A 15,032-nucleotide genomic window follows, 5' to 3' on the forward strand; every position below is an offset into this window, starting at 1 on the left:
GCAAGCTGTGTTGCACTGTGTGTTCTGACACCTTTCTGTCATAGCCAGCATTAACTTTTCAGCAATTTGTGCTACAGTAGCTCTTCTGTGGGATAGGACCAGACAGGCTAGCCTTCATTCCCCAGTTTACCGGTTGTCCTTCCTTGGACTACTTTTGGTAGATACATCGCCTGAATGATTAATAAGTGTATATGCACATACCAATCATTAGGTAGGTCGGCGGGTCGTCCAGGTGTGTTCCCAACTTAAGCCTTAGGGGCCTATTTATCAACGAGTTGTATCAAACGCAACAAGTGATAAAACTTGTTGCGTATGATATATGGTGCTCCAGCCAATCAGCTCCCAAGTGTCATCTTTCAAACAGATGACAATTAGGAGCTGATTGACTGGAGTACTATTATCATACGCAACAAGTTTTATCACTCGTTGCATATGATAAAACTTGTTTATAAATAGACCCCTTAGAGAGAGATAAAGTGGAGAGGGAGATAAAGTACCAACCAATCAGCTCCTAATAACTGTCATTTTTCAAACACAGCAGTGTGGCTATAAATTATTGATTGAAACATATCACAAAAAAATGTCTAAATAAAGATCTATAATAATTTCCTTTGAGATATAAATCACATTATATACTTTTTTGGATGAGAAAACGCAACACTGTATACATTACATACAACAGAAATAGTAATTACATGCAACAGAGATAGTGATCCCATTAGAAGCTTCCAAGAAGAATCATAATCAAATACAAACATAAAGTTCATTGGGTTCATAAAGAAAACAAAATCACATGTACACCTGCTTCTTAAGCAGACATGTGGGGAGGGGGATGTGATAAAGGGGATGTAGTCAGTATACCGACGGTCAGGATGCCGGCGGTCAGAAGGGTTCTGTACTGTACAGTAGATAGACAGTAATTAGATAGACAATGTCTAGATAGACACCAGATGTTAGACAGTCAATAGGTCGACAGGGACACAAGGTCGATACACTAAAGGTCGACATGTAAGAAGGTCGACATGTGCAAATGGCCGACAAGGTCGACGCACAAAATGGTCAATGCAAAAATGGTCGCCATATGATTTTTATTTTTATTTTTTTAGGTTTAGGGTTAGGCACTTACCAGAGAGTTAGGGTTAGGCACTAGAAGGGACGGTTAGGGTAAGGCATCTACTCTGACGGTTAGGGTTAGGCACCAGGAGGGAGGGTTAGGGTTAGTCACCAAAGGGAGGGTTAGGGTTAGAATGAAGATTAGGGCTGGAAAAAAATAAAAATAATGTGTCGACCATTTTTTTTGGATGAACCTTTTGACCCTATCGACCTTCTTACATGTCGAACTTTAGTGTGTTGACCTTTTGTCCCTGTCGACCTATTGTCTGTCTAACATCTGGTGGCTACCTAGACATTGACTACTGTCTATCTCTTATACCACACTCCAGTCAGAACACTGGTGCGGAAATCCCGACAGCAGGCGGTGAGGTCGGCAGGGGTGGGTATTCCCCGCTACTGTGAAATAGACAATTTAAAGTTCCCGTGAGTGTCCGGAAACATATGTAGACAGCAGCCAGTAGATATTAAAAGTGCAGTGGCCAGCGAAGAAAGTAACATGTGAAGATGATGGCTCAACGCGTTTCCGTGCTCAAAGGCACAATCGTCAGGAGCGAAATGAATGATCAGCCTCCCATTTTTCCGGCTTTATATCCAAAAGGGCTTAATCAAATAGTGAACAGGTGTTTCCAATAAAACTAAATGAATAATATGCAAAAACCTATGGTTTGATTGTAACATCACAAGGGGCAAGATCATCTTCATATGGCTCTGATGACCCAGGTTACCCATTTATACTGCGACCCGGGTAGATCATCTAAGGACCCTTGGTTTTTTTTAAGAGCCTTTCAGACTAAGCGAAATCCCGGGTTCACATGCAATAGCCCGGGATTTTGCTGCTAGTCTGAGTATAATACTAAAGGAACAAAAACAGGTCCAAATTGTATGATTTTAGCTGGTTTTACCATTTTTTAAAGAAATCCAAAACCAATGTACTTGAGGGTGGTTTTGCCAAAACAAAACCAAAGCACGACGATGATTTAGAACCAAATCCAAAGCCAAAACTCAGGGGTCTGTAAACATCTCTACCTCTGAATCAGTATATCTACTGTATATATTATAATGGCATTTTACTGTCGTGTGTAAAAGATTTTTCAAGCACTTTTATTTGTTTATTTAGTTTGTTACTTTCTTACTTATTATTTACAAACTGGGATACCCGACGTTGCCCGAGTTGAAGACTGGACCCTGAAGTACACCTTTAGCCTTTATTTTTTTATATTGTCCTTGCCTATAACCATTGATCATGAAAAGGACCCCACTGTTTGCTAACATGCATGGAAACAGTGGCATAAGGGGTGCCCAAGCTGCCTCTGTGGCCCGCCGCTCCCCCTACACCCAGTCACTCACACAAGGTGGGCCAGTCCACTCAGGGCCGCTGAGTGGGGCCTGGGTGTCAGCGGTGTTGATTTTTGTGCCAGCCCGCCAGCCGATTACAGCTGGTGCATCGGCAGGCAGATATGGAGAGACAGCACCGCCAGTCACGAGGCAATCAGAGCTCGCCGACCAGAAACCAATCAGCAGTGGTGGCTCCTGATTGGCTGCCGGTATGCGAGCTCCGAATGGCTTGCGACATGCGCCAGATACAAATTGTGCCGGCACTGTCTGTCCATGTCTGCCACTGCCTGCCGGTGTGCCAGCTGTAATTAGCTGGTAGCCTGGCATCAAATCCACACCTGTTGGCTGCTGATGGGACACAGGGGAAGGTGAGAGGCTGCTGGAGGGTCACACCTATAGAATCGTAGGGCCTTTCTTTCGATATCAAGAAAATGGGCATTGGATTATATAGGTCTGTATGCTGTCCCGATGCAGGAGCGTTAGCCAATAAACGGCTTGTAATGCTCCTGCAACGGCCGGGATCGGGTGGTCGAATCTCATGTGCTGTTTAATATTTATCGGGTTGACCACTCGATCCCATTGAGGCCCGTACACACTGTGCTATGTCTGCACAGTGTGTATGGGATCACAGGGAGCTGACAGGGGGTCACACTGGGGACACTCTGCATGGCTGATCAGGAGAGTTGTACCTGATCAGTACATTGTACAGGTGTGTACCTGGCTTAACTCAGGATTTAATATGAACTTGCATGAGTCATAAAGTATGACACTTGCTCAGCCTGTGAGGTTGAAAGGATACTTTTGTAGCTTTCACACAGGTTTTGGCAGACTGCCAATTTCCACTGGAGCCAGCCCTGGAACCTGTGTAATGTAAGTGTCACAATTTTTATGGATTGTGTGACAGTGTATGGCCCTGACGAAGTTCAAACCTAGGCAAAAGCCTAATCCTGGTTAAACTACACCACCATGCCAAATTTGGTGGAGCTAGGTCCAAAACTCTGGCCGTGCATAAAGGACAGAGAGACAGATACACTTTTTCACTATATAGATTTACTTGTGTATTTAACTTTTTGTGTTTTGCATTTTCTGTGCATCAAAATGTTTATATTATTTTTTATGTTGTTTTGTTCTATTGGTCAGCTCCAATATCGTGGGCTCCTCATTCTGATATTTGTGCTGGGAATTGGAGGCACTTTTCAGTATGGGTTTCATATATCAGTGCTGAACTCTCCGTCTCAGGTGAGTGCATTATATACCAAGTCAAGCCAATCTAGTAATAAAGCCTAATTAAGAAATTATTCCAAAAGAGCACCTACTGTATCTTAGCTTTCTAATATCCCAGGAAGTCAAGAGACTGCTACTATCAGGCTCAAGAGGTGAGTAGTGCTGGGTAAAGGGCAGTAGTGGATTTCGTGCTAGGCACCCAAGGCGGCCGCTTAGGGCCCAGTGGGACCCAGGGGCCCGCCGTCAGGTGCAATGATTTGGAGAGCTTTTGTAATTCCAGGCGGAACCTGAGCTTCGCCAAAAATGTTCGAGCGCTAGGCTGGCTGAGTCCCGGCAAGCTGTCAATGATGACAGCTGCTGGGTGCCAGCTCCAGCACAGCACAGCACACGTCTGCCTTGTGTGTGTGACCCGTCATTACTCACATGCGCATGATGTCACACACACATGGAGAGGAGCTAGGGCACACGCAGAGGAGTGAGCTGATGGTTAGGTCTAGACTAGAGAGCTCTAATGGACCTGTGATGTCACACTCACGTGACCCGGCATCAAAGGGGGAGGGGCGTGGATGCTAACGGGGGACAAAAAGTGTTTGGGTACGATGGCTCGCTACGCTTCGGGCACGGTGGCTCGCTACGCTCGCCACAAATATTTATTCCGCCTCTATGCCCACGTGGATGGTAACACAGGAGTGCTCCAGCCCTCCTGTAGCGGTCACGTGGTTGATACGTCACAGAGGTTCTTTCTCCGCATAGGATCTAGCATCAACCGTGAGCGGATGCCTGATCTATGGAAGGGGATCTATCCACAATTCTGCTGAGCCCTGCTGAGGTTTTTGTTTCGGTTGTGTATAAATCCCCTTCAGTTCTGGCACCTGCCCTGTCTCCGGTGTTTGATGAAAAGTACTAGCCGCAGGGGGAGGGGGGCACAATCGGGTTGGGGGCCTGTGGGCACAAACAGAGGGGGGGCACAAATTGTTACTGTCTTAGCCTGGCTCTGCTTGCTACAAGTGTGTGGGGTGGAGGGGAACACTGTGTGGATCTGATTGCTACAAACAGGGGGGAGGCGGCATAAATTGTCACAGTCATTGTCTGGCCCTGCTCGCTACAAATGGGGGAGGGGGCATTCTGATAACGCAGAGGAACCCTAGGTCTTAGCATGTGCTATCCCCAGCCCAGTTGTGCAAGGCCCAGCACTTCGATTTTTGCATATAAATAAGTAGAATTTCCATAAACCTTGTGTTTTTATTCAGAAATGAGCCAGACAATTCATAGATTATCTTTATTGTCCTTACTGACCTGGACAGAGAGGTCTCTCCATCACGTTTGTAAAACAGTTATTCCTTTTCTCCTATTACCCGGTTTTCTAGGAATGGTTTATGTGTCTTTAATGTCCCACATAAAGATTCACAGGTGCTGTGATGGACCTTCAGCAGCCTGGTTATTGAAGAAAAATAATGGATGTAGTCGGCATCCTGGCATGCGGGATGCCGACGGTCTAAATACCAGAGCCAAAATCCTGACATGTCGGGATCCCAGCACCAGGATCCCGACCGTCGGCATCCCAAATGTAAGTATCGGGGTGTTAGGGGGAGGTTAGCGTTAGCTAGTGGAGTTAGGGTTAGGCATTAGGGGGAGGGTTAAGGTTAGGCACCCGGGAGGGAGTGTTAGGACTAGGGTGTAGTGAGGGGGAGGTTAGGGTTAGGCATTAGCGGGAGGGTTAAGGTTAGGCACCAGGGAGGGAGTGTTAGGATTAGGGTGTAGGGAGGGGGAGGTTTGGGTTAGGCATAAGGGGGAGGGTTAGGGATAGGCACTGGGGAGGGAGTGTTAGGATTAGGGTGCAGGGAGGGGGAGGTTAGGTTTAGACACAAGGAAGGGGGGGCTAGGGTAAGGCACCAGGGATGGAGGGTTAGGGTAGAGATAGGGAAAATACTTATGGGTGTCTGGATGCCGCTGTCGGTATTCTGAACAGTCGGGATTTCATACCCAACCCATAATAATAACTGCTTTACAAACCTGATGGAGAGACACCTCTGAATAGAGACCAGGCCCCAAAACGATGTCTAGCTTAGGGCCCCATGAGATCTAAATCTGCCTCCGGTAAAGGTAAAGGGGCATAGCTAGATGTATGGGGCCATGAAGAAATTTTGCTATGGGACCCCCATAGCTCTAGCTATGCCCCTGCCTATATGCATCAATGCAGGCAACAAATCCAATTGGAGAAGGCAATTTAACATATTTCCTGTGTAAAGTAATAGATGCCAGGAGCAGTTTTTGCTGGGTGAATACAAAGATTCTGTATGGCCCGTGTTAAAGATACTTTATAATATATTGAATACTATTATATATCCAGCATTGGTATTGGTGATATTGCAGAAAGAGCTTGTCTGCTTCTGAGTCATTCCCATTATTCCCCACTGTACAGCGCTGCAGAATAGTTTGGTGACTGATCGATGATAATCTTTATTGACTGGTAGTATTATATATTTAGTATAATTAATCTCTTCAGTGTTCTGCTACTTTACTGTACAGATTCACAATTTCAACTGCTATTGTATAAATCAGGGATAAGCAACATTTGTCTTTTTGGGTGCCAGATATTCAACATTACGAGGCAAAATTATTTTCAGAGTGCCACCACCACAACACATACAAGCATGTACAAATGTAATAGATTAGTCCTGAAAATGTTAGTGGCTTCATTCCATGTCCTTCCTATTCTGAAGCTAATTTGCTCTTGTTAAGTTGATCATATGAAGTCTGTAGATGGAGTCATGCTTCAGAATTGTGTAATGCTATAATAATGTGAGCAGGACCAGGGGTGAGTTAAGAAAGTAGGGTGGATTAAGAGAAGATTTTTGATAAAAACCAGAAGCTGTATAGTACTATGGGGTCTATTCATTATGTTAATTATCAGGGTCAGAACGGACCCCGATAATTATCATATTAACTCACCGCGAGCGCCGGGGTAATTAATTATTGTTCCGGTGCGAAGACAGCTGATCAAAAAATCGGCTCTACTTTTGGAGCAGTGAGACGTGTGTGCATGTGTGACCTACAGGTCACGCATGCGCACAAGAGCCTTGACGTCTGGCGGAAGGAGCCAGTCAGGGGCGGAGGAATCCGAAAGGATCCCTTTTCGTGACCGGGGACTCCTTCCCATAAAGGACCATATTCAAGTAACCACGATAAGTCCGTTACTGTGGAAAAGTATCGCGAGTGTTGTCATTTCGCCATGCGAAAACTTATCCCCATATACAATTCCTTAGACTTTTCGTCGGTGCGGAAACTCAATGCAATGGGACCTGCGAAATGAATAGGTGTCGATAAAAGTGCAGAATTGGGGTTTTGGGGTGAAAAGCTGCGGGAACCCCCCTGCACCCTTAGGACAGTCCCCCAAAGGTAAACTGCGTTAAAAAAAACTTTAACTCACCCCAAAAAAGTACTTTCGTTTTGGGGGCGAAAAAGTTCAAAGTTGGGGACAAACTTTAAAATTAGACTCCTTGGGGGTCCCCAAGTATGCCCCAGGTGTTTTTAAGTTTGCAGGTGCTTGCGGCAGGTGGATTTTTAAAACTTCAATTTAGCAACTTAAAAATATGCTAACACCCATTTTCAGGTACCCCAATTTTGCTGGACCTACTTATTATCCTAAAAAAAACCTGATAAATACTATTCTTCACCACTTATGCAAAGGCACTAAATAGCAGCTATTGAGAGCATTTCAATGCCCCAAATACCTTCAGCAGGGCTATTCGGGGGTAACTAGAGTGATCCCCAATGTCAGTGCATCTTTTGGGGGGTGTCAGGCTGATTTCCCCAAATCTGACAGTACTTTTCGCCTGTTTGCATTTCGGCGGGTGCCGTTTTCGCCGATTTCTAATTGAATACAGGGACGCGCGTAATATTTTTCCGCATTGAAAACCAGCGAAGTCGGCGAAAAGTCCTACATGCCAAAAGAATGGGACTTTTCGCTTGGAATTGAATATGCCCCAAAGAAGGAGAGGGTAGCGGGAGTACTCGCCATCTGAAGATGGCAAATGCTCCCGTAATCAAGCTTCAAAAATATTGTATTTTCGGAACTTGATGAATTCTGTCCCCATACTACTGTATGTGATATCTCCTGCTTTACCTTCTTGATGAATATCCCAATAACTTAATTTCTACAATTGCAGGTGAAAATTTTCATTTTCACTGCTTTTGTAGAAATTAAGTGATGACAAATAGACCCCTAAACGTGTAAGAAAAAAATACCAATTGGCATCACTTTTGTAAATCAGCTCCAATAAATCCCAGGGGGACTCTGTATACATACATATACCTCTAATTTCTACAATAGAAACACAAGGGCCTGATTCAGACCCACTCGCGAGCGGCTGTCCGCTCGCAAGTGGGTCGATGGTGTGCACTGCGCATGCGCACGGGAGGTAGCTCCGTCGTGCGCATGCGCGAGACGCGACGAGCGAAGGACTTTCCTTCGCTCGTTGTGTCTGATCAAAGGGGGCGTGCTGTCGATGTTGATTGACAGCACGCCCCCTTTGGTGGGTGTGCCGGGGGCGTGCCTGCCAGACGGAGGCGTTCCCAAGGGAACGCCTACCGTCAGAAGCCGGCCCCACTGACATCACTAGTGATGTCAGTGGGAGTGATTTTGGCTCTGATAGAGCCAAAATCACTCCTGGCCTTGCGGTTGAGAAACTCAACCGCAGGCTTCTGCTCGCACTGGCGATGGTCGCGATGGTCAAGACCATCGCGACCATCATCCTGCACGCTCGTATAGGCTGTGGGTGGTGACCCACAGCTATACGAGCGTCCAGGAGGACGCTCCATATTTATGGAGGTGGGCCCTGATTCAGACCGAGCGCTCTGGTCAGAGCGTCCGGCTCTGAATCAGGGCCCAAGACGGGATCTGCACTAAATACAATCTCCCTAGTGAATTAATATGGCAGAAAGGCAGGGGCGTAACTAGACCTAGGGGGGCCCCATAGAAAATTTTGCGTCTTTGCCGCACGCATAACTACCCTCATGGAAAGACGCCACTGACTTTGTGCCATAGTCTACTGCGCATGTCTGCGGGAACATAGTGCTCGTGCTATGTTCCCATATGTTTCTATACTTTACATGCTCAAATCTCTGGGAAAATGGTGGCAGTGCCATTTTACAATGATTTGTGTAGCACAGGCACGGCACTAAGAGATGTAAGTATAAACCACGCAAAGTTGCAGTGTGGCCCCCCTGGACCCAAGGGAGCGTGTGCACGGCACATGCTGGACCCATTATAGATTTGCCACTGAGCAGGACTGACTGTGGCAGGGTTCACTCACATTTGGGTTCTTCTGTTTGGAGAGGGAGGAGCAGCGCACCTATTAGGAAAGTGATTGACTCTGTGGGTGCCACTCAAAACATCCTCCAGTACCAATTGCCTACCTCTGGTATAAATGATGCAGGGAGATTTTAACATGAGCTTATTGGCCAAACACCCACATGGCTTTGGGACAGACCACAAAGACAGAATGTGAGAAATTCTGAGGATATGCATAATGATTGTCCAACCCTTCTCTTCCAGTTTGTAAAAACCTTTATCAATGACACGTGGATACATCGCTACCGCCTACCTATTGCTGATAGTAGCCTCACATTATTATGGTCCTTCATTGTTTCCAGTTACTGCATTGGAGGGCTTCTGGGGTCTCTGGGATCAGGATATTTATCTTCCAGATATGGCAAGTAAGTAAACACTTCGCACTAAGGGCCTGATTCAGACCTGCTCGCTAAGCTGTGCTCGCTCGCTTCCAAAAGGGGCCGGGTATGCAAATCATGCGATTGCACTGTCTGGCTTAAGGACGCCCTTTATGTCTAATAGAGCAACGGCAGTGAGCGTACGCAGGAGTATAAAGCTGCCCACCTTTCTCTCCTAGCACACGTCATCTCCAGGAAGTGTCTGATTAATCTGGAACATCGAGAACCCATCGGAGATGCACGCAGCACTTGAGGTAGCCCCTACCCCACCGCAAGCAGGTTCAGGCTAAAAAAACACCAAGTGACATGTTCAATGACGCAACTTTGCTAATTATGCACACCCATTAAACTCCGTTTTGACGCTCAGACACGCCTGCATTCGCACATCCACTCCCCCGTTCACAAGCACCTTCCCCTGTCACCACCCACAAATGGGGCAGACACTCAAAGTAGCGTCCAGTCTGTGTACTACGAGCGCACGATTCCCAGCCGCAATCATTGGTTCGCGCATGCGCTCTTTGACGCATACGCATGCGCAGATGTGCGATAATTGCCCCTAGTGAGCGAGCGCAGCTTAGCGACCGGGTATGAATCAGGCCCTAAATGTATACAAAAGACAGGGTTTTCAACCTGGAGATTTTTTTACATTAAATTCTGCAATTCTAGAACATTAGTGGAGACCCAAAGCTAGACAGTGTCCTTTATTGTTAAATTCTGGAATATGAGTGCAGCTAAACCTCCTGTGCCCTAAACAATAGACAGCTGTAACTAATATATTATATGTGCTGTCCTTTAGCGCTACCAATGAAACCTATTAGTAGAGTGCAGCTGCCAATCAAGAAGAAAGTGCCAAATCTCCAAAAATACTATAAAAAATATTGGCTGCGCGATCAAAAACTCATATGGTCCCATAAAAATATATGTAATAATTTAATACAATATGGACATTAATAAATCTATTAAACATTCAACAAATCAATATATTCTGTCACAAAATGATACAATCTAAAATATAAAGAAATTCATCTGGTTGTAGGTAAACAGTGTTTCACTCTGTAACAAACTGTGTTGCAGTCAGGAGAATGCGACTGTGTATGCCCAGGTGATGGAATCACCGACCTATAAATGCTCTGCACACTGTCCAAGTGATGGAACCACCGACCACCAAGTGGTTCCATCAATTGGACAGAGGTCACAGCCTGGGATCACCATTGCGACCAATGGTCGTGTTGGTTGCTCCTTTGGCCAGGCTGCAGATGCTGAAGCTTACTGCAGCCTGGCCTGGTCCTGGCAGCTGCAAGGTCAGAAAATCTGCATCCTCCGACCCAGACCCGGGCCTCGTCCCTCCTGGAACAGGGGCAAATTGCCCGTTTCCAGGAACAGTGGGCAGCCACGCCCCCGCTCCGCCCCCAAACATCAATGTCAATCATGCTGCGGCTTGGGGAGGTCTGCAAGCGAGATCGCAGGACCCATTCTACGTCATATACGTAAATTATTATAATTATAATAATATTCTTAACATTCCCTTATCATTTAATAACATAATTATGTTTTTTTACTACTACTGCACAATGTATTAGTCACAGCCATCAGTATTATAACTCCTGTTTTATTGAATAGACGCATATAAAGCCATTAGTAAAGAATAGATAATCCAGGCTTTGCTTCCTACAGAAAGAGAAGTCTGCTGTGCAATGACGCGATCCCCATCGCTGCAGCTCTGCTGATTGGTCTCAGTGCCACTGCTAAGTCCTTTGAGATGATACTAATTGCCCGTTTTCTGTATGGAGTTAATGCAGGTATGGTATGGAGATAATGCAGGTATGGTAAGGAGATAATGCAGGTATGGTATGGAAATCATGCAGGTGATGCTAAGGGGCATATTTATCAACATTGTTTTTACTAAAATGTGAAAACATTATTTTTGTATTACATATATGTTTACATATTTTTAGTAAGCAGATCGCATTTCCCATATTTGTAATGAGAAATGCGATCTGCCTCAAATTTACTAAAAATAAATTGTAAAAAACAATACCGGGGAAAGATGGCGTTCTTAGGGCTTTCCCGCACTCCAGCTCTGCTCTGATAGGCAGAGCAGAGCTGTGATCAGCGTTGTGCTCTAAATAGACTACAAGCTGATCACTGTAAAAAAAAAAAGTAAAAAAATAAATAAATTTACTTGCACCGGGACCGGCGATCAGTGACCTCTAACTGGCGGATCAGCTGACTGCAGCATCAGCTGACCTGCCGGTCAGGGGGGACCACTGCCCAGCCCCCTGTGCAAGTGTTATCTTCTTAATTCACACCAGGGGCTACGGCAGCAGCAGGGGAAGGGGGGGTATAGCAGTGGCAGAAGGAGGGAATGGGGGGCAGTGCCTGCAGCGGTGGGGCAACAGCGGGGGATGAGGACTGCAGATCCGAACAGCAGCAGGGGACAGGCAGGCTGAGAGCTGCAGCAGGCGTGGGTAATAGGGGGTGTGGCCTAATTGCGGGAGGCGTGGCCACGCCCCCTTCCCGGAAGAAAAAAAAAAGATTTGCGCGCTGGGGAGGGGCGCGATCAGTGTGATCGCTCCCCCCCCACAGGCATAGGAGACTGCTGTGGCTGCTGCTCAGCAGCCACGAGCAGTCTCCACTGCAGTTCAGCACACGCTGTGTGCTGGGCTGCTGTGAGGGAGGGGGGCGGCGTCGGACCCGGGCCCCTCAGGAAGCCCGGGCCCCGGTAATCTGTACCCGCTCCCCCCCCCTCTCGGCGCCCCTGGCAGGGGGACCAAGGCAGGTACTAGTGGGGACAGGAGAGGAGTTAGCCAGCTGCAGTGACAGGAAAGATGAGGAAGTCAGGCATCAGCTGCGAAAAATACAGTGAGAAGTATGTGGAGGGGATTCGCCAGGACAAAGCTTTATCGCTAGCTCTGTCCCGGTGTGCGGATGATCCATCATCCATGTGATAATTTAAATTGTCACTATGCGATAATGATCTTTGTTTTCACTTGAAATCCACAATTAAATTGCAGATTTTAATAGAGATGTTAATAACACTTAAATATGAATTTGTTTGACCCTTTGTTTGCTATGTGACTTATATTTTGAACTTTTAGGATTAGGACTTAACATCCACTCTCAGTATGCAGGAGAAATTGCAGATAAAAAACTAAGTGGTTTTACCAAGACCAGTATTTCCATGTTTGTAACAACTGGTAAACTGGTTGGACAGATTCTTGGTCTAAGGTGAGTTTCCCAGGAGGGCTGCCCTTATATAATGTCACTGTGATGCCACAAGTAATTGTCACAAAACAATATTGTTCAATCATGATGTCTTATAGTCCCTATCAGACCACTGGCCATCAATAAAACTTAATTGTGGATGTCCTTGTAGTTCTGGTTGTACTTTGCCTAACAGCAGATCTGTGACGTTTTGTTTTACCCCAAGGGAGATTTTAGGTATTGAGTCTCAGTGGCCTCTTCTCCTTGCCATCAGTGGATTGTGGGCACTGGTCCAGTTGGTAATATTGCCATTCTTCCCTGAGTCCCCACCGTATCTCCTGATGGAGAAAGGAGATAAGGATGGCTGTATACGAGGTATGAAATAAGCAGTTGCTCTGTACTAATTCAAGAAAAGCAAATTTGGTGAAATGAGCACTGGATCCTATTTAAGTTCAGAACAATATCTGGGTCATCAAATGGCTGCTGGTGAATAAAGGGGTTCACCAACTGTTTATGGGGAACTAATAAGAGTCTCTTTAGGTAAGGGTCACCCAGAAACTTATTGTATATGCATGTATATTAGTTACCAAAATCAATTAAGTACTAGTAACATATTACCATGTAGAATTATAGAAAGCTAAAGTATAGACATAAATAAGCATCTTTATTTTGTGGAAAAAAACCACAGGTGGAAAATGTAAAAAAAAATCTGAACTCGAAAATCTAAATGAAAAAAGTATGCTAATAACAATATTAGCAGAAATAAGAACTTCCAATATACTTTTCAGTCATTGAAGGCAGGGTAATGATGCTATTGTATTAAAGACACTATTAAATAGGTACAAAGGAGGGGAAATGTTTGGGATAAATCTACTAAGACGCGGCTTACTTCTTACCATATTCAACCTGGGAATTTAAAATGGCGATAATATTAAAAGCAAAATGCGTTGCAACTGAGGACAGATAAAAGGAACTCAGCTATAGTCACTATATACAGGATAAACACAACATAATGATGACACATATGTAAGAAATCAAAACTGAGAAACAAGCAGCCATAACACAAGGTCTTGAAGTAGAAAACACAGTGGGCCTGATTGAGCGGTGCGCGCAGTACCAATGTTTGTGCATTTCAGCGATTATTTGCTACTGCACATGACCACATGCACGAAAAGTCTAGAAAACCCTTACAGCGCACGTGCAAACCAATGTGTGCTATGGCGCATTGTGTTTGAGTATAATATTGCTATGACTTCAGATGGCATCTGCGTCCATGGGCATTTCAGGGTGGAGACTGGGATCTAAAGTGGATGCAAAAAGAGGAGGAGCCATGGGCGTCTTATGGATGTGTCATGGATGGGTTTCAGCATGCGGCTGCGTTCTCTTTCGCAGCACCACTGCCAGAGTGGCCTTATTGTGAGAGAGTTACAAGTGAGGCTGTGCGCCAGTCAGGGGCTGCTCAAGGAGTCTATGTTGTGACCTATGGTGCATCGATGGTGGGGAGATCGGATCCACCAGCACAGTTGAGCATTGTTGCGAATCTGTGTGAAGTCGCAGCCGCACATGAACTACATCTCTGAATCAGGCCTAGTGTCACAAGCAACACATTATATAGCAGCTATTTTACCTCTGTGCTTTAATCACTTACAGTCTGGTGCATAAATATTGGGCATTGACAGAATTTTCATATTTTAGCCTCTATTCACCACCACAATGACTTTGAAATGAAACAAACAAGATGTGCTTTAACTGCAGACTTTCAGATTTAATATGAGGGTAATTACATCCAAATCAGGTGCACGGTGTAGGAATTACAACAGTTTCTATATGTGCCTCCCACTTTTTAAGGGGCCAAAAGTAATGGGACAATCTAAATCTAACTTTCACTTTTTAATACTTTGTTGCAAATCCTTTGCAGGCAATTACAGCCTGAAGTCTGGAACGCATAGACATCACCAGACGCTGGGTTTCATCCCTAGTGATGCTCTGCCAGGCCTCTACTGGAAATGTCTTCAGTCCCTGCTTGTTCTTGGGGCATTTTCCCTTCAGTTTTATCTTCATCAAGTGAAATGCATGCTCAATCGGATTGACTTGGAATTGCATAACATTCCACTTTTTAGCCTTAAAAAACTCTTTGGTTGTTTTTGCAGTATGCTTCGGGTCATTGTCCATCTGCACTGTGAAGCGCCGTACAATGAGTTCTGAAGCATTTGACTGAATATGAGCAAATAATATTGCCTGAAACACTTCAGAATTCATTCTGCTGCTTTTGTCAGCAGTCATATCATCAATAAATACAAGGGAACCAGTTCCATTAGCAGCCATACATGCCCATGCCATGACACTACCACCACCATGCTTCACTAATGAGGTGGTATGTTTTGGATCATGAGCAGTTCCTTTCCTTCTCCATACTCTTCTCTTCC

At 45.4% G+C, this 15,032-nt stretch overlaps 1 protein-coding gene across 1 annotated transcript in view; it reads left to right on the plus strand.

Moving 5' to 3' along the window:
• Positions 1-3,541: 3,541 nt before the first annotated feature.
• Positions 3,542-15,032, plus strand: part of LOC148517976 (solute carrier family 2, facilitated glucose transporter member 5-like) — a 56,883-nt gene continuing 45,392 nt past the window's right edge. Inside the window, exons 1-5 of the mRNA XM_088477956.1 lie at positions 3,542-3,687; positions 9,230-9,390; positions 11,077-11,201; positions 12,501-12,630; positions 12,833-12,981. Coding sequence (XP_088334082.1) covers positions 3,547-3,687; positions 9,230-9,390; positions 11,077-11,201; positions 12,501-12,630; positions 12,833-12,981 — 706 coding nt within the window. The 5' untranslated portion in view covers positions 3,542-3,546. The remainder of the gene's footprint in view (positions 3,688-9,229; positions 9,391-11,076; positions 11,202-12,500; positions 12,631-12,832; positions 12,982-15,032) is intronic.

This window comes from Taudactylus pleione, unplaced genomic scaffold (assembly GCF_031769625.1).
Source record: "Taudactylus pleione unplaced genomic scaffold, aTauple2 ptg000205l, whole genome shotgun sequence".
Lineage (NCBI taxonomy): Eukaryota > Metazoa > Chordata > Amphibia > Anura > Myobatrachidae > Taudactylus > Taudactylus pleione.